Source organism: Symphalangus syndactylus, chromosome 10 (genome assembly GCF_028878055.3).
Source record: "Symphalangus syndactylus isolate Jambi chromosome 10, NHGRI_mSymSyn1-v2.1_pri, whole genome shotgun sequence".
Lineage (NCBI taxonomy): Eukaryota > Metazoa > Chordata > Mammalia > Primates > Hylobatidae > Symphalangus > Symphalangus syndactylus.
This window is the reverse complement of record NC_072432.2, coordinates 110,311,151-110,338,754: the sequence shown is the minus strand read 5'-3', so window position 1 is coordinate 110,338,754 and position 27,604 is coordinate 110,311,151. Positions and strand designations below refer to the sequence as shown.

Here is a 27,604-nt window from a genome sequence, read left to right as displayed (position 1 = left end):
CAGAAAGTATGAGCCTAGGGCCAGAGGCTGTTATAGAACAGGCTGCCTTGAGAAGGATTGGGGACTTGAAGATGAAACAGAGTTGAAAGGATAAAAAATGATATAGATAAGGAAGAAATGGGGAAACATTTAAAGAAACAGGTGTAGCTGCATACGTGGCTGCTATCTAAAAAGCTCATATTTTACAAGTCTATTAAAAAAATGAGATAAGACCATTCTCCCTTATCTTACTCCTCTTAAAATACCTCTAGCCCAATAAAAGTTCACAGGGCCGTGTAAAATGTTTTATTAGTGAAGCTCTTTGAAAAAACAGGCAAAAAGGTGACAAATTGAACGCTGGAAATACTAAGTTAAAAATAAAAAACTCAGAATCCAAAAAAGTGACTGAGACTATTAATCCCATTGTCATTTATTTAATTATTTGATTTACTGCATAACACGTTTCTTTTAAACATGTCTTTTTTTTTTTTCTTTTGAGACAGAGTCTCACTCTGTTGCCCAGGTGAGGGTGCAGTGGTGTGATCACAGCTCACTGCAACCTCTGCCTCCTGGGTTCAAGCAATTCTCCTGCCTCAGCCTCCCAAGTAGCTGGGATTACAGGCACGCGCCACCACACGTGGCTAATTTTTGTATTTTTAGTACAGATAGGGTTTCACCATGTTGGTCAGGCTGGTCGTTTAAACATTTCTGTGTTATTAACTTAGAAATGACTGATCCAGGCTGGGCGCGGTGGCTCACGCTTGTAATCCCAGCACTTTGGGAGGCCGAGGCGGGCGGATCATGAGGTCAGGAGATCGAGACCACAGTGAAACCCCGTCTCTACTAAAAATACAAAAAATTAGCCAGGCGTGGTGGCGGGCGCCTGTAGTCCCAGCTACTCAGAGAGGCTGAGGCAGGAGAATGGCGTGAACCCGGGAGGCGGAGCTTGCAGTGAGCCGAGATTGCGCCACTGCACTCCAGCCTGGGCGACAGAGCGAGACTCCGTCTCAAAAAAAAAAAAAAAAAAGAAATGACTGATCCACCAGAAATGACAAAATCCACCAGAGTGGATTTTGCTAATCAACTAATTTGAAGCATATATTGATTTTATTTTTTTAAGAAAAGGGTTCTCACCTTGACCTTTCACTGTCTCCCTGTGACATGCGAGGGCCAGGGCAAGGATGAAAGATAACACAACCAAGGGAATCACAAGGCAACTTGCAGGCAATTCACATACACTATGTAAGAAATGCAGACAGAGGCTACAGCACTTTCCTAAGGAAGTGGTGAAGAAGGATTTTAATCTTGGTTTGTCTGATATAGTCATCTGTGTAAAATAATTATTCTGTGGGCAGAACATTGTAAGGGCTATTGCATAGGTACCAGTTATAAGGGAAGCGAGCGAGAGAGAGAGAATGAGATTATACATTTGAACTGGATCAGTCTGTCTATACAAAACAAAAGAAATCCATTAAGATATCTAAGATGCAAATTGCATTATTTCCTTGGAACTAAATTACTAGGAAATCTACTCCTAGCATGTCACAGGAAGTCTTCAGAGTTCTTTACAACAACAGTGGTGTATAAAGAACTTCTCTGGGTTAGAAGTTAAGTAACCACCTCATTTTTCAAATTATTTTCAGCAAAGAAACATTAGCCCAATGAAAAAGTCCTTCTCTTATTAAAAAGCTGAAGAGTAGCATCTCTTCTCCTTCTGTAAGTCATACTATTCTGTCTAAAGACTAGATAGAGTGAATTTTAAAGTAGCTGGCAAAAATCAGGTAAGAAGTAAAAAGCTTAAGACTAGGTCACACGCCCTCTCCACTCCCCCAAGAAGTCAAGTTGGTTTTGTTTTAAAACTCCTTGCACTTTAATTACAGGAAGAGAAGAGATGTGGGACTCCCACTATGGGGATGCGAATGGAGCATGACCCAGTGTTGGGAAGAGCTGTGGGTGGGCAAGCAGCTGTGTGAACCTGTGACTGCAGTTGAACAGGCAAAAGTGGAGACTGTTACAGTAATCCAGATAATTTAAAGAGCATGTGGGGAGGGTCTGGGGGAACTTGTCAGAGAATGGTGGGGACAGGCAGTACAGAGAAGTCACGTGGAGGCTACAGAGTGCATCTCAAACCTCAACGAGTAACAGAATCACTGGAGGTGTGTGTTTAAAGTGCAGGCTCCTGTGTCTCCCTGGAGGTTCTGATTCAGGAGGTCTGTGGTGGGCCCAGCCACAGACATTTTCAGATTTCCATGCAAGAGGACTTGGGATCATTTTGAAGAAAATCCGATTAGGAAGATGGGGAGATGGGACTGAGAGATGCAAAGTCCATGTTCAGTAAGTATCAGTGGGTCATTATTAGAGGGGTATTTCAGAAAATCTAAGAACTATAAGACTGTCTATCCTAAAAAAAAGAAGGAAGGAGGGAATGAAGAAAGAAGAAAGGAAGGGAGGGAGGGAAGGAAGGAAGGGAGGAAGGAAGAGAGAAAGAGACAAGTGTTTTTCATTGATGAATTATAGGTAAGAAAAACCTACATACTTAATAAAAATAATTGGAATTTTATTGATCCTGAGAAAATTTCTGTTGTGATGATCATCTGCATATTTAGAAGGTCATATTTAGAAATTTTTAAATTGTGGATTTAAGCCAAAAGAGTCCTAATATTCTTACAGAGTGTGGCTCTTAGCTTATGTGGCCAGAGCATTGCCTGCTGGACCTATGGAAAGCCACCAGGCAGACACTGGGGAGAATAAACAGGAAGGCATCAGATTCAGGATGGTGTCAAGGTTGCTGCTGCCGCTGCTCCTTAGGGATAGTGACAAGAATTCCCACTGTGAAAACAATCTTCCGGTTCAGAAATAGAAACCAGGCCAATAATAATGAGAGAATAAGAAGTAGGATTTTTTTCTCTTTCAAAAACAAGTTCCATTCCCTGTATGTTTCCAATATCTTCCAAATACTATACCAACACATTTGCATCCTAAATTTGTATATTTTAGAGCCAAGTATAGTTGTTCACATTATCTTGAAGTTAATTGTTTTACAAAATAATTGTATTTTTTCTATTAGCCAATGTCGCATATACCAGTCTAATTTAAACTAAATGGCACTATAGAAGTCTCAAATAAAGTATGGCTTCATCCATGTTTTCTTTAAAGGTGAAACGTAACATTTTGGGGCAGCTATTAAAGACAGAGGGGAAAGAACTTGGATTCCTTGATTCTACAACCATGTTGCCACCCAAGTAAGACAAGAGGTAACAGTTAATTCTAGCCAAAGAAATGGAAAAAACTTCATTTGAAAACCAACACTAAGTAGGTAAACAGTCCTTTGGAAGTGTGACACAATTGCTATGTGCTATATATTTCACAGTCAGAATACGCAGTATGTTTAAAGACATCAAAGTTTGAAGGCTGTGAGCATATTACATGAATCCAATAAAACATGCAGTAATACCGATTAATGCTTAGGGGTAAATTATGTTCAGAGATCAGCAAATCATCAGTGTCTCATACACAGACCTGGCTGGCCTGGTGTGGCTGCTCTTTCAACAAAATGATTGTCTTTGAGCCTCAGTTGCTCTGTTCCAAAGAACCAACCCTTAGGTTGCTTTGACTCCATGACCCCAAGTTTCTGTTCCTAGGGAAAAGCAGTGGGTTATTTTTCTTCTGGAATGTTAACCACGAGGAAACCTGCCGCAATTTCTTTGTGATAATGAACTTGAGAACTAAGGGTATAAATAGTAGGTCATCAAGCAGCAGAGAAAGGACACATGGAAAATCCTTAGGTGATGTCAATGAGAGTTTAATTCAGTTCTGGTCGAAAGGGAATGGAAGATAGAGGCTGTGTGAACAAAGAACAGAATGAAGCCATCAGTTCATGGTGAGGACTGCCCAAATCATGTAACCTTTGCTTTATAGCTATAATGTTAAATTTTAAAAATTGGAATGGCCACACAAAATTACATTATTGAATTTTTATATAAAGAAACAGATTTTAGAAATTTATTGCTTCTGTCGTGTTATCTCTAAAATCTAAACAGCTAGGATTTTTAATATGTGTACGTGTTGATTACACATAATTTTCCAACTATTATTTCAAAATACTTTATAATTTAAATATTTTAAATAGTTTTTTTCCTGAAGCGCTTAAAAGCTTAATGACAAAAAATGAATTATAATGCTGATAAAATGTCAGGTTTTATAAAAATTAATAAATGGGTGCAAAATTTTCAAGATGGCATAATTAAATTAACCCCAGAATATTTAGCACAACTGCATACAACTATACTGGGATATAGTGAAGAGAAATTTCCACTTCTATCAAGTTTTCTGCTTCCCATCAGAGATAACAAACTTAGATGAAAACCCAACAGCCCTAAAAATAAAAATAGGATATATACAATAAAAAGATATCAAAAAGAGGCTTTTGCTTTGCAAGGAAGTGAGGGCCAAGTCAGAAACATGGCATCATCTCCTTTTTCGATGAAATGAATGCCATTTATTCTTGCCAAACGTAAAGCAGACGACCTTTCAAACATTCTGGTTGGGATTTTCTCTACCAATCTAAATGATATGAAAATAAAATATAGCATGTAGCACATGGCTAAAATTTTAGAAGCAAATATAGTTTTAAAAATTCTTCATAAGGAGACATATTGATCTTAAACGGATACACTTAAAGATTAGTTTTTCAACTGAAAATTTACTTTGCTGTCCCAAAAACCTCTTTTCTCACAACCACAACCAGTATAAAAATTTTTGTGTGTAGATTAAAAAACAGAAATTAAAAGCAAAAGCTAAAATCTTTTAAATGGTGACAAAATATATATTTATATTTTTAATTTATTTCAAATTCCCCAAATTAGGTGTAGTGGAATATTTCCTGAAAGATGGAATACCACATAACACAGGTGTGTTTGGGACCTCATTCAAGAGGTAGATATATCAACAGTATTAAAAGTACCTTAACATAACATGGTCTGTACATGACTTACGGTATGATATCACACTACTTAGAGAACAAAACATGGATATCTGGTAATTTTATAAGAATATGTATAATTTATATATAGTACCTGTTTAAATGTACAGCCTTTGTAAACTATATGCTCTGCCTGAAAACTCCAGAGGTCTGAAGTTTGGGTGTGCGGCCGACCTGTGGGTGTTTACATCCTAATCCTTGTGGAGATGTGGAAATGCCTAATTGCTTTTCAGATAGTTCCAGTTGGTAGCCTCCTTTTCTTGGCCTTCTTCCCAAACAATCTGGGCATTAACAAAAGCCAAATTATTTTAAGATGGATTTTGAACTGTTAAATCCCATTCCACATGAGATGGAAAAGACAAATCAGGTCTCTTAAAATATATGCCTGAAACCCAGATGGATGACAAGATCCTTGCAATGCCAAATCCACAGCAGTACAATTTGTGAATGAATTATATGAGGGAGGTTTTCTTCTTCGCCAGCACTTTCCATCTGGGTAGATCTAGGTGAGATGAAGTTGCATAACTTTCAGCCCTTTGTGGAATCTAATTACCACGCCACCATTCTAAACACACAACCACGTGACTCACCTGGGTGGGATAATACGAAGAATAATATGCTTAGCAAGACCCTCTTCACTTCATTTCACTGAGAAATAAAGAGTCTTCTTCACCGCAATTATGCACAGAGGAGTTCTGTTAGACCTAGAACATTTTTGTTTGGATCGCCACTTTCACATCAATGCTTTCCTGCTCTCCCACAGTTTGGCATGATTACCATAACACACAAGGCCCTCGTGACTGCAGACTGCAGCCTGTCCATGTTTCTCCTTCTTTTTGACACCTCTTCCGATTTTTATTTTCAACAGATAATGTAGTCATATGGTTCCACAATTTTAAAAGTATAAACTGAAATACAGGGAACTGTCTTTCCTTTCCCCATCTCCCAGCCTCCTTGTTTCCCTCCCCTTCTCAGGCAACCACTGTTATTCCTTCTTAGGTATCCTTCCAGAGAGATGCACACACAGCACAAACGGCATATTCTCCCTGCCTCTTTAAAGCAAATGTTAGCAAATAACACACATGGTTTCTCTTGTTTTTACAACTATCTATATATCTATATATGTATGTAAGATCTTTCATATATATATGTCTGGAGGCAAGTATATATATGTATATATGTGTATATATACACACAAATATATATACACTCATATATACAAAAATACATATACACATATATGCACAAGTATATATATACACACACACACACACATATATATATATATACACACACATACACATATATATACCTCTTTATTCTTTTTTTTTTTTTTTTTTTTTTTTTTGAGACAGATTCTCGCTCTGTCTCCTAGGCTGGAGTGCAGTGGCACAATCTCGGCTCACTACAACCTCTGCCTCCCAGGTTCGAGCGATTCTCATGCCTCAGCCTCCTTAGTAGCTGGGACTACAGGCACGTGCCATTACAGCTGGATAATTTTTGAATTCTTTATTCTTTATACAGTGGCATAATGTTCCATTATAAGGATGTATCATAATGTGTGTCCCAGGGCCCTCCTGGTAAGCATTTAAGTTGTCCTCAATATTACAACAAAAACCTTTGCACATACGATTTTCCCTAAGTATTTGATCATATTTATAGAATAATCTCTGAAACAATGGAATTATTGGTTGAAAGTACAGAATTTGAAATTCTGAAATTTACTGCAATATGGGCTTCCCTAGATATGGACCCAATTTACGTGCCCTCCCTCCCCCAAATCTGAGTTATCAGTTTCCCCGATATGCTTACCAATCCATCATGATTTATATGTGATGGAATTCTGGGGTCTTCAATACAAACATCTGAAAAATGGTATCTCCTTGAAATACCTCATTCACTAGACTTCCAGATGATCAGTGTTCTCCTCCCACCTCTCTGGCTGCCATATCTTAACCTCCTGTTTGTTCTTCTGCATCTTGCTGACATAGAAACATTAGGGGCCAGGGATCCCTCTTCTATGTCTATGGTCATCTCTTAGATGAGCTCAGTCTCCCAGCTTGAAAGATCACCTTTGCAATGATAGCTCCCAAATTTAATAATTCCAGTCTTGATATCTCCTCTAAACTTTAGACTTCGAGGTCAACTAGACATATCAAACTTAACTTGTCCAAAAACAAACCCCTGATCTTCCCTTTCAAGACCAGGCTTGCCCCAGTCTTCAGCATCTTGGTAAATAGCAGCTCCATCCTTCCAAGATGAAGCCAAAAATCATCTCTTTCTCTCCTCCTATGCCACATTCAATCCATCAATAAGTACTGTTAGCACAACCTTCAGAACGTTTGTTTTTGCCATACGAAATTCTTTTACATGCAGTCTAACACTAAGTTTGTTTGCTTAATATTATGTTAAAGCTTCTGGGATTGTATTAGTTCCTGGCCTGCATCTCCACCTCATTTGCTGTTCCTGTCTTTCCCTTGTGATACTCCATGTTGCTCACCGCTGCTGCTGGCCTGGGCTGTATTGCCCTGCATATGCTCTTCTGTCTGTCTGGAATGTCTGTGCCCACTTGCCTTGGCTCTTAGACAAACCACCTTCTTGACTTAACTCCTGCCCTAAAGTCTGATTCAACTATCCCCACAGACAGACCTCCCCACCCCTCCTCTGTGTGATCAGGGCTCTAGGGCAGTGCGTACTCACTCCTGCACTTACAACCTAGGCTGCACTTACACTTATGTGTGGCTTAGACGCCTGTCTCCAATACTTGACCAGGAGCCCTCTTAGGGGAGGGTCCATATCCCGTTTTTCTGTGGAATCTCCAGCTCCTGGTCAGATGGAGAGTAAGAGCTCGTTTGTTGAACAAATAAATATGCAGCATTCTGTATTCAATTCAGCTCAACAGATATTTATCAAGTGCTGGCTTTGTGCCAAACACTGTTCTTGGTGTTTGGGAAACGTTATGAACAAACAAAGGTCCCTTGCCCTCAAGGAGTTTCCAGTCTAGTAGGAGAAACACAGACAACAAGTGATGGGCATAAGTAAATTATATGGGGTGTTACAAGGAAACAATTGTTACAGAGAACTCATCCACTCAAGTGGCCCTTCTATTTGGATGATAGCCAATTCTATCTGTAGGCCTCATCTCTATCCGAAGCTTCACTATAATTGTTTTGACAACTTACTAGCTATTTCCATTTGAGCATCCTACTGTGATCTCATATGTGTCAAACCTGAAACAGATCTTCACAATCAACTTCTTCCTAAACGAATACTTCAGGCATTCACATTCTGTTGCTGGGAGTAGTATACGAACATGGAGGGCAGAGGAGACAGAAGCAGTCACTGAGTCTCCGAGGGAGTCCTAAACTATCTAGTGACCTCACTGCTTGTAACAGTTTCCTGAAGTATTTAAGACACTGACAGAACTTGAGACAAGGGCTTTATCACCAAATAAGTTTGAGAAATGCTGAGTTAAAAATGAAGGATATTTAGCATGCTAATGTGTACTGAGAATCTCCAAAGGGGATAAGTTGCATTATAAAAATTTGATGATGAAGTCCTTTGCCCAAGGAACATGACTAGTGTTGCATGAATTAGGCTTTAGAAAATGTTGGCTTAAAAAAAATCAATCCCAAATGTTTTAGACTTGAATTAAAAGGCTTCCATCATTGGGCCCAGCCTGTATTTCCAACCCTAAGTTTTACTGTTTCCTGAAGCAAATATTTCCCTTCAGCCAGGACAACATATTTCATGTGCACTGAAAGTACACCTTGATGATAAAGTCTGCTTAGTTTTGGCCCATCTAAAATGCCCTGTTCCTTCTGCTTAACTTACACAAATCCTGCATTTCCTCAAGCCCCTAGTTCAAGCTCCGCCTCCTTTCCTAATAACAAAAGCCTCTGAGACTGCTCCTTTCTTCAAATTTCATTTATACCTGTTATCTATACCACTCACTTGGTTGTGTTTTATTATAACTTTCCATGATGGTACAGACATTTTCATCCTTTTTTTCCATCTCCAATAAGTAATTAGTATAATAACTTGTCATGAAACAAATTCCACAAATGCATGACTGTGTTTTTTCTTTAATATGTTAATATGTTATTGACACGGCACTGACCTATAATGAGAATACAGTGACCTATAATAAAAGAACATGGGTTAATTAAAGTTGCTTTATATTCCTTATTCTTACAAGAACGTTTACCTCTAAATACTGTTAAAACATTCTTAGAATGCATTTGTTCACTTTTATTCAATTATTTATATATTCCCTTTTACAATCCCTTATATATTTATAATATAGTATAGGATGTGTAGAGCATAGAATTTGAGAGCTGGAAAAGCCTTAGAGATAATCTGGGCCAAATCACTTTATATTAAACCTAAGGATACCTAATATACACACATACATGTGTGTATATATATAACTTTCTGGTATTTGTATGAGAAAGGTGATTCATTTTGTCTGTGGACTTTACTCGAATTGTAGTTCTTCTCAGCTTTAATAAGCAATTATAATGGGAATTCTCATAACCAAGTGGTTTATTTATGCAAGTGCCAGAGTTAAAAACAGCCTGAGAGTTACTCCTGACCCCTCTTCAGCAGAACAACTGCTGAGATGACCCTGAGAGTTGCTATTTAAATACAAGGGGATGCTTTCAGAGACTCTATGGGTTTACAAAGCAAGAAGGGAGGAAGATGTGACAAGAGAGCACAGTGTTGGGATTTAATCACAGAACAGGTACCCCAGGAAGGGCAAGTGTCCCCCAAACTTCCCTCCCCTTCATTTGTGGCACTGGGGAAATGTCACTGGTGAAAGCTATGTTCTATGCTTCTCTAGAAAGATAATTTGGCTTTAACTCAATCACACAGCTGGTGCATGTCTGAGTCTGAGCAGTCACTCACACTGTCCCTGTGAGAGAGAGGAGAGAGGCTTAGGGAAAGAGCATGAACTCAGAAGAGGGCCTGCTCTGCTCTACCCTCAAAAGAGAAGTTCTCAAAACCTGAACGTGCTCACCACAATGCAAATTTCTGAGTCTCACTCCCAGATGGTCAATATTTTGGGAATGAAGTAAACAGACTGCATTTTCAACAAGCATTCCCAGGAGATTCTGACCACACGTATGAAAAATACCATTAATGTGAAAGTTGGTGTGGGAATCCTTCTTTTCTTTGCATGACTGTGAATATATGATGTGGGAATCTTAGAGCAGAATTAGGGTGAAGGTTACAGGGACGGTTGAGGTGTGGTGAGACAGGGGTTTCTAGAGACCAGTTGCTTATTTTGAAGTTTTTGCTCTGAATGAGTTGGCCTAGTTGTTGTCTTTGTGGTCATTTCCTCTGCCATCCCTTATCAGTGATGAAGGTCCCTTGTGAGGGAATTAAAATGAGAAAGAGGCCACTGAGGACCTTGCTACTTCTTTTCTTCCCTTGAATTCACTAATTATTAGTTAATTAATTAGTAAATGCCTAGAAGAAGATATGGTGGTTCAATATCCAGTCTTTAAGAGAAAAGATGCTGTGGATTTCAAATGGGGCCTGGGAGTCTGATGCAGGTTTCCTGTGTCTCATCTTCAAAGTGTTAACTTTCCTCCTTGAAACTAATGATGATGGGCTACAATTTATGTGTCCTGTAACACTGTATGGGATGACTTGTTTAATCTTTTAATCTTTTTCAGTAACTGTAATCCAGCCATTCCCAAATTGCTGTTTATGTAACTGATCTTAGTTCACTGCAATTTAGAAGGCATAGGGCCATCAGGGAATCACATAATCCACTGCCACTTAGAAGAAGGAAAATGAGGCAGAGAGGGGTCAAGTGACTAAACTAAAGTCACACAGCAAGACATGGTACAGAGGGCACCAGAACATGGGTCTCTGAATTCCCAGGAAAGAACCTTTCACTTCTGTAAAACGGAGCTGAGAAACATTCTGACATAAATGAAAACTGATATGATTTGGATCTGTGTCCCCATCCAAATCTCATGTTGAAATATAATCCCCAATGCTGGAGGTGGGTCCTGGTGGGAGGTAATTAGATCATGGGGGTAGCATTCTCATAAATGGTTTAGCACCATCCCCCCTTGGTAGTATATAGTAAGTTCTCAAAAGATCTGGTTGTTTAAAAATGTGTGGCACCTCCCAACTCTCTTTCTCCTGCTCGGGCCATGTGAAGATGACTGCTCCTGCTTTGCCTTCCACCATGACTGTAAGTTTCCTGAAGCCTCACAAAACAGAAACTGATACTGAGAAGCGGGGCATTGCTTGAAGATGTGGAAGCAGCTTTGGAACTGGTAATAGGCAAAAGTTGGAACAGTTTGGAGAGCTCAGAAAAAGACAGGAAGATGAGGGAAAGTTTGGAACTTCCTAGAGACTTGTTAAATTGTTGTGACCAAAATACTGATAGTGATATGGACAATGAAGTCCAGGCTTAGGAGGTCTCAGATGGAAATGAGGAACTTACTGGGAACTGGAGTAGGGGTCACTTTTGCTATGCTTTAGCAAAGAGCCTGGCTGCACTGTGTCCCTGCTCTAGGGACGTGTGGAACCTTGAACTTGAGAGTGATGATTCAGGATATCTGGCAGAAGAAATTTCTAAGCAACAAAGTGTTCAAGATGTAGCCTGGCTGCTTCTAACAACCTATGCTCATATGCACAAGCAGAGAAATGACCTGAAACTGGAACTTATATTTAACAGGGAAACAGAGCATAAAAGTTGGAAAAATTTGCAGCCTGGCCATGTGGTAGAAAAGAAAAGCCCATTTTCAGAGGAGGAATTCAAGCAGGCTGCAGAAATTTTATAACTAAAAGGCAAATGCTAGTAGCCAGGATGATGGGGAAAAGGCCTGAAAAGTATTTCAGAGACCTTCCTGACAGCCCCTCCTATCACAGACCTGAGGCCTAGGCAGGAAGAATGGTTTCATGGACCAGGTCCAGGGCCCAGCTGCTCTGTACAGCCCCTGGACACTGCTCCCTGTAGTCCCTTTCTTTTGGCTGATTTCTCCCTTTTGAAATGGGATTATTACTCAATCCCTATATCCCCATTGTAACTTGGAAGTAAGTAACTTGTTTTGATTTTACAGGCTTATAGGTGGAAGGGACTTGCCTTGTTCAGATGAAACTTTGGACTTTTGAGTTAATGCTGGAATGAGTTAAGACTTTGGGGGATTATTGGGAAGGGATGATTGTATTTTGAAATGTGAGAAGGACATGAGATCTGGGAGGGGCCAGGGCAGAATAAACGGTTTGAATCTGTGTCCCCACCCAAATCTAATGTTGAAACATAACCCCCAGTGCTAGAGGTGGGGCCTGGTGGGAGGTGACTGAATCATGGGGGCAGAGTTCTCATGAATGGTTCAACACCATCCCCCCTTTTGAGTTCTCATGAGATCTGGTTGTTTAAAAGAGTGCATCACCTCCTCCAACCCTCCTGCTCCAGCCATTAAGATGGGCCTGCTTCTCCTTCACCTTCAGCCATGATTGTAAGTTTCCTGAGACCTACACAGAAGCTGAGAAGATGCCAGCATCATGCTTCCTGTATAGCCTGTGGAACCATGAGCCAATTAACCATGAGCCCATTTCTTTCTAAATTACCCAGTCTCAGTTATTTCTTTATAGCAGTACAAGAACAGACTAATACAAAACCAAAAGCTATAAGGCTCTTGGGCTTCCTTTTGCAAATATAATTGACCCTTCAACAACAGGGGTGTTAGGGGCATTGACCCTGCATGCAGTCAAAAATCTGCATGTAACTTTTGACTCCCCAAAAAGTTTACTAATAATAGCCTACTTTGGACCTGATGGATGCTTTACTGGTAACATAAACAGTTGATTAACACATATTTTGTATATTATATGTATTATATACGATATTCTTACAATAAAGTAAGATAAAGAAAAGAAAACATTAAGAAAATCATGAGGAAGAGAAAATGTATTTACTATTTATCAAGTGGAAGTGGATCATCACAAAGGTCTTCATCCTCCTCATCATCTTCTAGCTGAGTAGGCTAAGGAGAAGGAAGGAGAGAAGGGGTTGGTCTTGCTGTCTCAGAGGTGGCAGAGGCAGAAGAGACGGAGGAGGCAGAAGGAAAGGCAGGGGAGGCAGGCACACTCAGTGTAACTTTACAGCAATGCATTGCAATTTCTGTCTTTTTTGCTTTTTCACTTCTCTAAAAATGCTTCCATAAAGTACCAGTACTGCTTCCACTTTTTGCTTTAGTTTCAGTGCCAGTATCATAGGAGGATCTTTGTCATAAAAGAAGTCATAAGCAGTCTTGAATAGTAGGAACCCTTCTTCCTGTTTGGGGACACTGCTTCTTCTACATATTCTTCATTGTCTGGCACTGGTTTGGAAGCACTCATCTCTGTCAAGTTATCTTCTGTTAATTACTCTAGTGTGGTGTCCATGAGCTCTTGATTTTCTCCAAAATCCGTAACCTGAGACCCTTCACCCCCCACAATTATTATTATTATTATTTTTTTGCCATATTCACAATCTATTTCATGATTTCTTTCAGCAGCTCTGTTATAAATCCTGTGAACCTCTGGACAGTTTTCTCCAGCAGGAATTTATTGTTTTGGACTTGATGACTTTCACGGATTTTTCTGTAGCAACAATGGTATCTTCAACAGGATTTTGAATCCTTCTAGACATGTATGATGTCCTCTCTATCAGGGGTTCTCTTCCACAGCATTAACAATCCTTTCCATATAGCGTCCTCTGTAATGAGCCTTAAAGGTACTTATACCCTTTAATCTACATGCTGACTTGGAGACACTGTGCTTGGGGGAAAAGAGACCATTTCATCACTTTCAGTGTTGAACTCATGGGGTTCTGGGTGACCAAGGGCATTGTCCAATATCAAAAGAAAATTAAAAGGCATTCCCTCACTGGCAAGGGACTTCCTGACTTCAGGAACAAAGCATCAATGAAACTAATATAGAAGAAGCTCTTGTTGTTCAGGCCTCCATGTTGTACAACCAAAAGACCGGCAGCTGGTGTTTATCTTTCCCCTTTAAGGCTTGGGCATTAGCAGCTTTATAGATGGGGGCAGTCCTGACCATAAACCTGACTGCATCTGCACAAAACAGTAGAGTTAGCCTATCCTTTCCTGCCCTAAATCCTGGTGCTTGCTTCTCTTCCTTACTAACAATAGTCCTCTGTGACATTTTTTTTCCCCCAGAACAGGGTACTAGGGTACTTTCAGCTGCATTAAACACCTGTTCAGGCAGATATCCTTTCTCCTCAATGGTTTTTTTAAATTTTATTTTTATTTTAAATTTTTATAGGTGCATAGCAGGTATATATACTTATGGGGTACATGACATGTTTTGATACAGGCATGTAATGCATAATAATGGAAAATGGAATATCTATCCACTTAATAAGCATTTATCGTTTGTGTTACAATCCCATAATACTCTTTTCATTGTTTTAAAATGTACAATAAAATTATTATTGACCACAGCACCCCTGTTGTGCTATCAAATACTAGGTCTTACTCATTCTTTCCTTTTTTTTTTTTGGTACACATTAACCATCCCCACCTCCCCCGCCCTGACCTCCCATTGCCTTTCCCAGCCTCGGGTAACCATCTTTCCATTCTCTATCTCCATAAGTTCAATTGTTTTGATTTTTAGATTCCAAAAATAATTGGGAACATGTGATGTTTGTCTTTCTGTGCTTGGCTTATTCCACTTAACATAATGACTTCCAGTTCCATCCATGTTGCAAATGATAGGACCTCATTCTTTTCCATGGCTGAATAGCACTCCATTGCGTGTAAGTATCACATTTTCTTTATCCATTCAACTGTTGGTAGATGCTTAGGTTGCTTCCACATCTTGGCTATTGTGAACAATGCTGCAATAAACATGGGAGTGCAGGTATCTCTTTGATATACTGATTTCCTTTCTTTTGGGTATACATGCAGCAGTGGGATTGCTCGATCATATGGTAGCTCTATTTTTAGTTTTTTTGAGGAACCTTCAAACTGCTCTCCATAATGGTTGTACTAATTTACATTCCCACCATCAATGTATGAGGGTTCCCTTTTCTCCACAGCCTCGCCAGAATTTGTTATTGACTGACTTTTGGATAAAAGCCATTTTAACTGCAGTGAGATGATATCTCATTTAGTTTTGATTTGCATTTGTCTGAGGATCAATGATATTGAGCACCTTTTCATATGCCTGTTTTTCATTTGTATGTCTTCTTTTGAGAAATTCCTATTAAACCTTTTGCCCATTTTAAAATTGGATTATTAGACTTTTTTTCCTACAGAGTTGTTTGAGCTCCTTATATACTCAGGTTATTAACTCCTTGTCCCATTCAGTGTGTTATCTGTCCATTTTGTTGTTTGTTTCCTTTACTGTGTGGAAGCCTTTTAACCCGATGTGATCCCATTTGTTCATTTTTGCTTTGGTTGCCTGTGCTTGTGGGGTATTACTCAAGAAATCGTTGCCTAATCCAATGCCTGGAAAGTTTCCCCAGTGTTTTCTTGTAGTAGTTTCACAGTTTGATGTCACAGATTTAAATTTTGGTTTGATTTCTGTATAAGGAGAGAGATAGGGGTCTAGTTTCATTCTTCGGCATATGGATACCCAGTTTTCCCTGCACCATTTACTGAAGACACTGTGTTTTCCCCACTGTATAATCTTGACACCCTTGTCGAAAATGAGTCCACTGTAGGTGTGTAGATTTCTTTCTGGGTTCTCTATTCTGTTCCATTGGTCTATGTGTCTGCTTTTATACCATTATCATGCGATTTTGATTACTATAACTCTGCAGTATTATTTGAAGGCAGATAATATGATTCCTCCAGTATTGTTCTTTTTGCTCCAGATAGCTTTGAATATTCTGGGTCTTTAGGGGTTCCATATAAATGTTAGGATTTTACTGCCCAAGGTAATTTATAGATTCAATGCCATCCCCATCAAGCTACCAATGACTTTCTTTACAGAATTGGAAAAAACTACTTTAAAGTTCATATGGAACCAAAAAAGAGCCAGCATCGCCAAGTCAATCCTAAGCCAAAAGAACAAAGCTGGAGACATCACGCTACCTGACTTCAAACTATACTACAAAGCTACAGTAACCAAAACAGCATGGTACTGGTACCACAACAGAGACATAGATCAATGGAACAGAACAGAGTCCTCAGAAATGATGCCACATATCTACAACTATCTGATCTTTGACAAACCTGACAAAAACAAGAAATGGGGAAAGGATTCCCTATTTAATAAATGGTGCTGGGAAAACTGGCTAGCCATATGTAGAAAGCTGAAACTGGATTCCTTCCTTACACCTTATACAAAAATTAATTCAAGATGGATTAAAGACTTAAATGTTAGACCTAAAACCATTAAAATCCTACAAGAAAACCTAGGCAATACCATTCAGGACATAGGCATGGGCAAGGACTTCATGTCTAAAACACCAAAAGCAATGGCAACAAAAGCCAAAATTGACTAACGGGATCTCATTAAACTAAAGAGCTTCTGCACAGCAAAAGAAACTACCATCAGAATGAACAGGCAACCTACAGAATGGGAGAACATTTTTGCAACCTACTCATCTGACAAAGGGCTAATATCCAGAATCTACAATGAACTCAAACAAATTTACAAGAAAAAAACAAACAACCCCATCAAAAAGTGGGCAGAGGACATGAACAGACACTTCTCAAAAGAAGACATTTATGCAGCCAAAAAACACATGAAAAAATGCTCATCATCACTGGCCATCAGAGAAATGCCAATCAAAACCACAGTGAGATACCATCTCACACCAGTCAGAATGGCCATCATTCAAAAGTCAGGAAACAACAGGTGCTGGAGAGGATGTGGGGAAATAGGAACACTTTTACACTGTTGGTGGGACTGTAAACTAGTTCAACCATTGTGGAAGTCAGTGTGGCGATTCCTCAGGGATCTAGAACTAGAAATACCATTTGACCCAGCCATCCCATTACTGGGTATATACCCAAAGGACTATAAATCATGCTGCTATAAAGACACATGTACACGTATGTTTATTGCGGCACTGTTCACAATAGCAAAGAATTGGAACCAACCCAAATGTCCAACAACAATAGACTGGATTAAGAAAATGTGGCACATATACACCATGGAATACTACGCAGCCATAAAAAATGATGAGTTCATATCCTTTGTAGGGACATGGATGAAACTGGAAAACATCATTCTTAGTAAACTATCGCAAGGACAAAAAACCAAACACCGCATGTTCTCACTCATACGTGGGAATTGAACAATGAGAACTCATGGACACAGGAAGAGGAACGTCACACTCCGGGGACTGTTGTGGGGTGGGGGGAGGGGGAGGGACAGCATTAGGAGATATACCTAATGCTTAACGACGAGTTAATGGGTGCAGCAAAACAACATGGCACATGCATACATATGTAACAAACCTGCACATTGTGCACATGTACCCTAAAACCTAAAGTATAATAATAAAAAAAAGAAAAAAAAAAGAAAAAAAATAAAAATAAAAATAAATGTTAGGATTTTTTTTTCAATTTCCATGAAGAATGTCACTGGTATTTTGATAGCGATTGTATTGAATCTGTATATTGCTTTGGGTAGTATGGACATTTTAACAATATTGATTCTTCCAATCCATGAACATGGAATATCTTTCCATTTTTTTATGTGTGCCCTCTTTAATTTCTTTCATTAGTGTTTTATAGTTTTCATTGTAGAGATGTTTCACTTCTTTAAGTTAATTCCTAGGTATTTAAGTTTACTTGATTTCTTTCATTAGTGTTTTATAGTTTTCATTGTAGAGATGTTTCACTTCTTTAAGTTAATTCCTAGGTATTTAAGTTTACTTGGGGCTATTTTAAGTGGGATTACTTTTTTAATTTCCTTTTCAAATTATTCACTGTTGGCATATAGAAATGCTACTGATTTTTGCATTCTGATTTTGTATCCTACAGCTTTATTGCATTTGTTTATCTGTTCTAACAGATTTTTGGTGGAGTCTTTGGGCTTTTCCAAACATAAGATCATATTATCTGCAAACAAGGATAATTTGACTCAATGACTTTCTTAATGGCATCTGGGAACTTGTCTGCTGCCTGCTGGTTGACAGAAGCTGCTTTGCCTATTACCTTGACATTTTTTAAGCCAAACCTCTTTCTAAAATTATCAAACCATCCTTTGCTGGCATTAAATTCTCCAGCTTTGGATCCTTTACTTTAAATTGTCATATAATGACTTCACTTTTTATTTTGAATCATATTAGTCTACAGGTGTGCCTTTTGTATAGCAATCCTGTACCCACCTAAAAGTTGTATTTTCAATGTGAGATTAAAAAAAACTTTGCACAAGAAGTGCAAGGTTTTCATACCTGCTGGTATGGCTGCAAAAATTGCTTCATTAATTTTCTTTTCTTTTTTTTTTAGAACAGTCCTTATGCTGGATTCCTTTATCCTGAAATGGCAGTCAACTGCAGACCTCAATCTATGGTACATACTAAGCAATTCAACTCTTTCTTGTAATGTCATGACTCTTCTGTGCTTCTTGGGAGCACTTACAGTATCACCAGTGGCACTTCATATAGGTCCCATGGTGTTACTCAAGGTTTATGGTATTGCACTAAACATGATGAATAATATGCCATAACTGTGAGAGATCACTTTTTACTGTGAATGCAATTTACTGCAATGATAAACTGCTCAGTCAGAGATGATTAGCATCACACAGCGTTTTAAGCAGATACTCCCAACACTTGAGCTCAGCACAACAGCAACAGGAGGTGGCTATGAAATTACTACAGTAGCAAAGTATATTTTGGAGTTAATTTTAGCAGTTATGAGTTAATAGTGCATCTTACATTTGTTTACATTTTTCTTAACTGTGAATGATGTCATGTATGGGCTTTAAGTGTGCATAAGTTTTGATAAATTTTAACTTTTTATAACAGATTTGTGCATATCTTATGGCAGTAAATGATAAAATAGACTAGTACCTACACATATTTTATGCATTTGTGGCCTATATTTTTCCTAAATTTTTTGATATTTCCACGCTACATGGTTCATCTGTCTTTTTTCAAATTGTTGCCAACCTCCAAAAAATGTTTCAGTATATTTACTGAAAAAACTCACATATATGTGGACCCATGCTGTTCAAACTTGTGTTGTCCAAGGGTCAACTGTACTTTCAAACAGAACACTTGTGAAGTGCTTTAAGAATGAATCTCGCAGATGATTTTCTTTACTATGTTGGGCAAGATGATGTGCATGAACCAAGTGACAGATGGTGTGATGGCTTACTTATCTGATAACCTCAGCTGCTAGGAGCACACTGAGATCTGAGGAGTTTGAAAAAAAAAAAAAGTCTCTGAGCAATTAAATCCAGGTCATGTAGGTCTGGCCTGACATTCTGCTGGTTTTCCCCATGCAGGAGTGTGTCGGGGCCTCATCCTCTTTTAGGCTAAATCGCTTGGTCACAGGGGAGATATCAACTGCTCAGCAGACTGGAAGCAGCAAATATAAGAGAAAAAAAAGAGTGGTATACAAACAGACAGTTGGAAATACAGTACAAAGCAGTAGGAAGTGAGAGTTTAATGAAAGGAGATGGAATTAAACTATTAACACCACGTCCAGATCCGAACAGTCACAGCATGCAGGCTGCTGTGTGTGCAGGTTAAGGGGCCTCCAAACTTAAAGCCTCCAAGAAATCACTGCATTAAACTGCAGCATCTCAAGATGACCCTGGGTCTTCAAAACAAATGTTCAAATTATTTTTGGCAAATCTAATGTAAGAAAGCAGGGATGGATAAGATCCACTGAAAATTTCCCATTAAATTGATTAAAATAAAGGGTAATTACAGTTTTTATTATTTGGAAAGTTATTTTCTTTGATCCCACTTTACTCAGTGATGATGCAACCCTGGCCATGCATGAAAATACGTTGGAGCTTTTAGCAAAGAACCTTCCATTTAAAGAGGTCTGGAGAGGGCTGGGTCATCTTTCATTTAGTTTGATCCTCCCTCCTAACAGTCATTCTGAAAGTGCACAGAACAGATTCTCCTGCCAGAAGAGGAAACATGCTCTCATCCTCCCAGGCATGCAGGCATCACCTCTGCCTGGGGCACGCCCATGAAAGTGGGGAAGCCAGCAGGGGTCCTATGCAGGCTCTTTGCGCCTCTGCAATCTAACACTGTCCCAGGCCTTGTGGGTGTGGGATCACATCTTTGGGAACATCCTCAGTTCCTGTGGCAGCTTTTGCCCCTTGATTCCTTCCTTCTTTTTTCTTCGAATTTAGTTTTTATTTTTCTAGAATTATGCACGTACATAAAGAACCAAATAATCGTCCACAATTCTCCCTCCCCAGAAGCAGTCACATTCAATGCCTTTAGCTGATTGTTTCCCTTCCTTAGTATTTATGTTCATATTTCCAAGTAACATGCTTACATTGTTTACTTAGCATTGTTTTTCAAGCATCATCTATTAAATTCCCCATATGAAGAACGAGAATTTTGCTATTTTTAACCTCCCCACTGTCAGGACACAGAGATCTAAGTGTTAATTAATCCAGCTTCCAGACAGTTCCTCTCTTTTATCACTAGCTTTACCCCAGTTCGCAGAGGTACCTGGTCACCAGGTTAGATCTGAGCTGGTGGTTGGTCTGTGAGTCAGGCTGTGTCAGGCCCCCCAAGACCAGCTTCAAATTCAGGTTCCTGAGTGGGCAGCTAAGCCAATTATCACTTGTTCAGCTGTTACTCAGTTTCTAGAATTTTGTTGCTCCCGTTTTCTTTGTCCTTATGGGTTTGTGGCTTAAAAAAAACAAACCCTTTACTGTCATTTTAATGCGGTTTTAGAGTAGAGATTAAAAGCATTTGTTAATTCACCATCGTTAACAGGATGTCATTGATTTGGTTTTTTCCTCCTCCAGAGAACAATTTATTTTCCATTTAAAATTACCTGATAGAAACACCTAGCTCACTGAGGGAAAGCAGTTTGGGTTTCCTTCTTGATCATCTTCCTATCCTTTATTAAGCATACCAATTCAGTGACTAGAAAGAAATTATAATTCAAAAATGGTTTACAGTTTTGGCATTTAAAGAGACAAAAACATAGACATTAGAAAGTGGAAAAGACTTTTGCCCTGATATTAGAAATTGGAAAAGACTTTGGCCCTGAAAGAATTTGACAAATCTTTTCCCAACTTTTATACATTTCTAACAAATTAACTTTTATGATGTTTCTCCCTCTGCAGACTCCTGTTCAGCTCTGCTGCTGGTGTTCCTTACCAATCTCCTACTTGAGAATGTGTATGCATGTGTTTGCCTGGGCTTATGAATTATAGAGACCCATTCTTGAACGGCCACATCACTTCTCACTCCCATGGCGGCCCAGACTCACGCATCCCATATCACCCCTGCAGGATCTGATATTTAATCAGTCCCTTTGACTGGCACTGCTGATCTCTGACTCTGAGCAAAGTCCCCATACTCTTGCCCCTGTCTTGAATCCCCGCTTTCACTTCCTCACCCCCAAAATTGGTGTTCTCCTATGACACTACTTCCCTGTTTACCTCGTCAATGGAAAACACTCCTCTCTTTTTCAGAATTTTTTTTTAAATTTTTTTTTTTTTTTTTTTTTTTTTTTTTTATTATACTTTAGGGTTTTAGGGTACATGTGCACAATGTGCAGGTTTGTTACATATGTATCCATGTGCCATGTTGATTTCCTGCACCCATTAATTCGTCATTTAGCATTAGGTGTATCTCCTAATGCGTCAGAATTTTTCTAAATGTCACGGCTTTCTGTATTATCTCAGACGAGGAACCTTTCTCCCTTTCTAAGGTCAAGTGTTTCACAACTGTACTTCATTCCTGACCTCACATCCTTCATCCTGAATCTCTGTCTCATCTATTAATGTCTTCCTCTTCACTGGGTCGTTTATATATTCCTAGCAACATGGTTTTGTTATTAAAATTTCTCTTTTACCCCAATTCTCCGTGCTACTGCATTCTCTTAACAGAGAAGACTATGCAGGCAGACTGCCTCCAACTGCGCATCTCCGAGTTGTTTCCACTGCTCTTTGCATGGTCCCTTTGGGTCCTCCACTGCTGGGATGCATAGGTTCCTAGCCTACCTTGGTTGGAGGTCTTCACTTCTCAGCATTCCTCTCCTGCCATGCTTCCTCTTCCCAGTACTAACATCAGCATAAGCATGTCCCTATGTAAAAAATAGATTACATAGCCAAGAGCCCGAACCCTTGTGAACTGGCGACATTTTTTAACATGTGTTTGGGGGTGGATGTCTGACTCTTTATTTCCATTCAATTATTTAAACAAGGTTTTAACTAATAAAAATATACGTTTGTGCTTTAAAATTTGAAATACATCTAAAATAATCCTCTCTTGCAGCACTTTGTTGACCTATATCTGTTGGCAAGCAGAATAACAATTACTTATCAAAAGTAAGATCTTATGCAAATGTCTTTCGAGCCCAATACAAATTAGCAATTCTTCATATGACTAATGACTATATGTCCTTACCATAATTGTAAACATGAGAAACAAAAGATCAAGGGACTCTAAAATAAGTACTTGGGATAACAGAAGGGCTGTGTAGGCGTTCAGCAGTAACTGTGAAACCAAAAGATAATCTTTACGTGCTTCTAAAGATCTTTAAACCCAGAGGAACTTGAACTATTACACAGTGGTTATTCTCCCCCCATCCTAATCAAAATCCCTAATAGATAAAATTCTTCAGCTTTTTAAGTACAAGCACATGTATCCCTTACTGAAATAAACATAAACAGAAGGCCACATTATACTCAAAATTATCAAATTTCATAAACCAGTTAATTGACAATAACTCAAATTGTTGAATAGTTTTTTTCTGATAAACAGTTCTTTTTTTCAAATTCCACAAAGTCCACAATTTTCATAGCAATACATGCATTGAATGGAATCAAATAATTAAAATCAAATCATATTTAGTTAGTTAATATTTGGGCAACTACTCTGCGCAGAATGTTAGAACAGATGTCATGCGTAAGATACAGAGAGCAACTTGATATATAATCTTTGTGCTTTAGGAGGTTATTATCCTGTTTACAAGATGGAATGCATTAATAAAATACACAATAACTGAAGAAGCCCTACCAACTGAAGCAAATTAAAGGTTTAAAGGGCTGAATAGAATGCTTTAGGTAACATAAATCCTGGAATCTTGAAAGGTCTCCTAGAAGACTGTTGAGATAATTGAAAAAGAGGAAAGTACAGATTGGCAGAGAGGGCAGAGATAGAAGTCTCAGCAGATGAGTGGTGTGTGCAAATCTGATTATGTAGAAACACAGGGAATGGGGACAGGCAGCCCGAAGCAGAGGGCAGATGGCTCACCATCCCTTCCCTTCCTCCCTCACTCTCCAGAAGCACCTTCCTTATCTATTGCCAGCTGCTTCCCATCAGGTCTGCCCATGGACATTCTCTGCACACAGCTATTATGGTCAGTACCTGAAAGCTCAGTCCCTCTCTTGCTCTACACAAACACCAATGTCTCCCCAGTGCCTCACACACCAACTTGAGACTCCTGAGCAACACACGGTAAGTATTCAATATATTTACTGTGTTTACTTCCATATCTCCTGTTCAGTAATTTGTAGATTGTGTTAATAATTTGTAGATTGTGTTGTAGATAAAAACTGTGTTTGAATAATTAAATGTAGATTGTAGGGAGAGTTAGCTTGGAAAGGACTAGAAGTAGAAAGACCACTTTGCTAACAACATTTGCTGACAAGATGAGTAAAACAAGATGGGGATTGTGGAGTTTGTTGATTAGTCACTAATATGAATACTCTTTCAATAGATACTAGAAAAAAAAAGTCACACATATCCTTATCTTCGATCTATTTTAAACAAGTTCATTTCTGAGATAAGGGATTTTTTTTTTCAGGGTAGGCAATATAGTTTCTTGGTTTTAAAGAACAGCAACCAAAAAAACCTTAGAAAGTCAGGACAGTTTTTTTTTATGACTTGAAAATATTCTCCATATTAGAATCTCCCAAATCAACACTCAAAAAATTAGAAAACTAAAATAACTCCATTTTGTGTATTTTTATTACAATGCAGACTACTGAATTTTTTGGTTTTTACCACAGCTAAAATTAACCGGATGATTGTTTATATAAGAAGAATTTTATAATCTGGTATAACATTTTGATGTTAAATTAATGAATTTATCAACACGTGAAAATGCCAGTGTACTAAAAAGTGTCAGGAGGTTGTAACTGGTACCCGTCTCCTTTACAAGAAGCCATTCTCCCTCTACTCAAGCTTTACCTATCCTACTGTGTACCAGAGTCATGGGTGACCAGCAGGAGCTTTGGCAACACAGTTAACACTGAAGAAGAGATTAGTGCAGAGTTTCTCAATTTGGGCTGCACATTAGAAACACCTGGGAATTTAAAATAGTTATTAATTCCCAGCCCCACACCTCAGACCAATGTTGATGTACTTTGAATGGTCCCCACAGGTGAGTTTGTTACCTAAGGCTGAGAACCACTGAATTGGTATTTTCTTTAGCCGTAGAAAAATAATTTTCTTATTTGATTTTCTTGATATGGCATCCAAAAAATGAAATAGTTTTGGGGCAAAGTATATGATGCCATTAATTTTATCTGAAAGAGAGGAAACAAACTTTCACTTACCTGCCTTCTGACAATGTACGATCTTTTCATATACAGCATCTGCATTTTCAATCAACGCCTTGAGGGACTGAATCATCTGCAAAGGGAACATCCAGACATGAGATTATACCTGACAACTAGATCCCCTCCTGCATTCATGCACAAGGCTCTTCTCCTAAAACAGGCTGATGTGATGATATTAAACACTTTTTTTATCTGACTTTCCACTACTCAACTTCAAATGTGCATGTGAAAATGATAAAATCATGCATCCCCACATAATGGTTAAAACAAGATGTGAATAGTATTACTTTCCAAGTGCAGTGAGGCTAGTACAACACTGAACTTGAACCCTGAGCTAATATACTGAACTGAGTTCATTTCAGTGTGAAAAGCTACAAATATGTGTGCAAATCTGATCTGAGTTTTAAATTGTATTTTTGGTTATCCATTTTAACAAAATTTTCAACTTCATCTTATAGAAAACTTCAACACCTACACACTTCACTCATTTCAGCCAAAATGTCTTCATCTGAAATTCAGTTTAAAACATACAATGAGAATTAAAAAATAGCATTTATTTGATACCATTCATCACTAATAGTACCTCTAAAACTAGTATTTTTATGTTCCTATTAATGGTTTTTAAAATGTTCAAATTTTAATTCTTGTTCCAAATTGCATGTGCTTGTTTTAAGAGCCCAAGCTTGAAGAAGAGAAAGAATCAGTGAACAGTTGATCCATTATTTTACTCACCAAAATGCTAGGAAAAGATCCCTCTGAAGTAATCTTGTTGGCTCTAAAATCAGTATGAAAAGGAAATGGGATAACCAGAAACAAGTCTCATGGCTCAAATGGGTACAATTATGATATCTACCTTAGTATAAATTCTACATATTTGTATTTAAATATTCAAATATTTTGCATTATAATATTACTCATCTATTTTACATGACCATCATATTTTAAGTAATAAACACCCATCCATTCCTTTCATTTCTGCCTCATTTTTTTTTCTTTTTTTTTTTTAAGAGACACTGTCTGTTCTGTCAGCCAGGCTGGAGTGCAGTGGCGCAATCACAGCTCAGTGCACTCTCCGACTCCTAGGCACAAGTAATCCTCTAGCCTCCATCTCCCAGGTAGCTGGGACTACAGGTGTGTGCCACCAGGCTTGGCTAATTTTTAAAATTTTCTGTAGAGATGGGATCTTGCTGTGTTGCCCAGGCTGGTCTTACACTCCCAGGCTCAAGTGATCTTCCCACCTTGGCCTCCCAAGTGCTGGGATTACAGGCATAAGCCACTGCACCTGGCCTGCCTTATTTTTCTTTATAGCATTTATCACTAATTGCCATAGTAATTATTTTATAGTAACTAAATACATGTAGGTTGGATTATTTGCGTAATTCAAAAACCACCATATTTTGGTAAGTTACACTTATTTAAAATATAATAACATGTCTCTTAAAAAGTGTATTAGCTTCTTAAGGTTAGTCAGATAGTATTTATCAACTTGCACAGTTCTAAAAACCCGGTAAACATCAAAAGTTTAAAGGCCAAGGCAGGCATTTATTTACGCCTTCATAATGTATCTTTAATCATCGCTGGGGTCTACTGCAGGCAGCCCCTGTGTGGAAACCAGGTATACCTGACCTACAGGATACAACCCCTGTCCTCAAGAAGTCCACAGCCTATGGCAGAGTTTGCACTTTGGAATTCAGTATTTTCACATTCATTCTTCAAGATCTGAGTCATTCCTGTAAATTAAAATATTCTATTTTACAGCTTGACATATTGAACAGGCAGTGATAAAAATGAATCGTTAATAACTTTATCATACTGATATAAAGTCGTTTGTACCACTACATAATTTGCATATTGAAAAGGTTCATACCGTCATCAGTAACCTTTTTCAGCTTTGATGTCAAGCCAAATGAGAGATACAAAGAAGCAAGGACTTCTTCAAGCAAGGATGGTGATTGTTACAGCTTAGTATCAAAGAACTGGCCAACTGTGCCCCCATCATTCAAACAGGAGAAGGAAAAAAAAATATGATCAAGGAAATGAACCCAGTCATTAAACAAATGAGGACAGGAGCAAAAGCAGAAGGCGTGGAGGAGAACAAAACAGCAGCGTTAAGCAGAGGCTCACACATGCAGATGAGAAACTCATCTTGGGAGTGGTGTAGCGGCAGAAAGAGCAAAGATTTACATGGGTTCCAATCCTGGTTCTATTACTCATTAGCTTTGTCATCTAGGACAAGATATTTAACCTCATAACCCTAATTTCCTACCCATAAAATAAGCTTATTAAAGACATTACACCTTATAATGTGAGCATTAAATGAAAGGATGTGTGAGAAGCGACTGGCGCAATGAAGACACTTGCAAGTGGCAGCTGTCACGGCTGACTCCCCATTTATCCAGGAGGCCTGGCAGAGCATTTTCTGGTAGCCCCAAATTAGCTGAATGCCCTCTTTTCATATGTTCACTGGCAATGTTTCCAATACTCATGACTAATTTTAGTTCCACTTGAAAAGCTGGGTGTGATGAAGCTCAGAGAAACAAGTTGCATTATGATTCTTAGAATCATCTTCCAGTTTAAGTATCACCAAAGGATAAATAATTATGCATCTTCCAGCTATAAAATATACGTAAGGCTGAATAAATGCACATCCATCTCAAGAGTCCAGATATAGAAGCTCATCTGCCTCCTAAACTCTGTAACACTTGGAGGATCATTTGTTTATTCTTGGGACAATCGTTTACTGAGGCCCTCTATGTGTGGGACCCTGAGCTAAGGGCTGAGTATGAAGCACATGTACCCTAGCACTTAAAGTATATATATAAAAAAAAAGAACAATTGCTGCACTGGGACTATGGTACGGAAATAAAACAGATGCACAAACAATAACTAAAAAGGTGGGATTGCTATTGTAACCTGTGAGCTACTGGATGTGATAAA

The 27,604-nt window shown here is 38.6% G+C and overlaps 1 protein-coding gene across 6 annotated transcripts in view; it reads right to left on the bottom strand.

Moving 5' to 3' along the window:
• The window catches only part of PLCL2 (phospholipase C like 2), a 222,629-nt gene that overhangs the window by 41,790 nt on the left and 153,235 nt on the right, over window positions 1–27,604 (bottom strand). For 4 of the 6 annotated variants that reach the window (XR_008660523.2, XM_055295536.2, XM_055295535.2 and 1 more), the window contains exon 4: window positions 24,665–24,740. Coding sequence is in view for 5 of the 6 variants with exons in the window: in XM_055295536.2 (XP_055151511.2) it covers window positions 24,665–24,740 (76 nt within the window). In the remaining variant the exon portion in view is untranslated. Of the gene's footprint in view, window positions 1–21,697; window positions 22,186–24,664; window positions 24,741–24,769; window positions 25,443–27,604 lie in introns of those variants that run through there. The other 2 variants (XM_055295537.2, XM_055295538.2) reach the window with 2 other exon arrangements.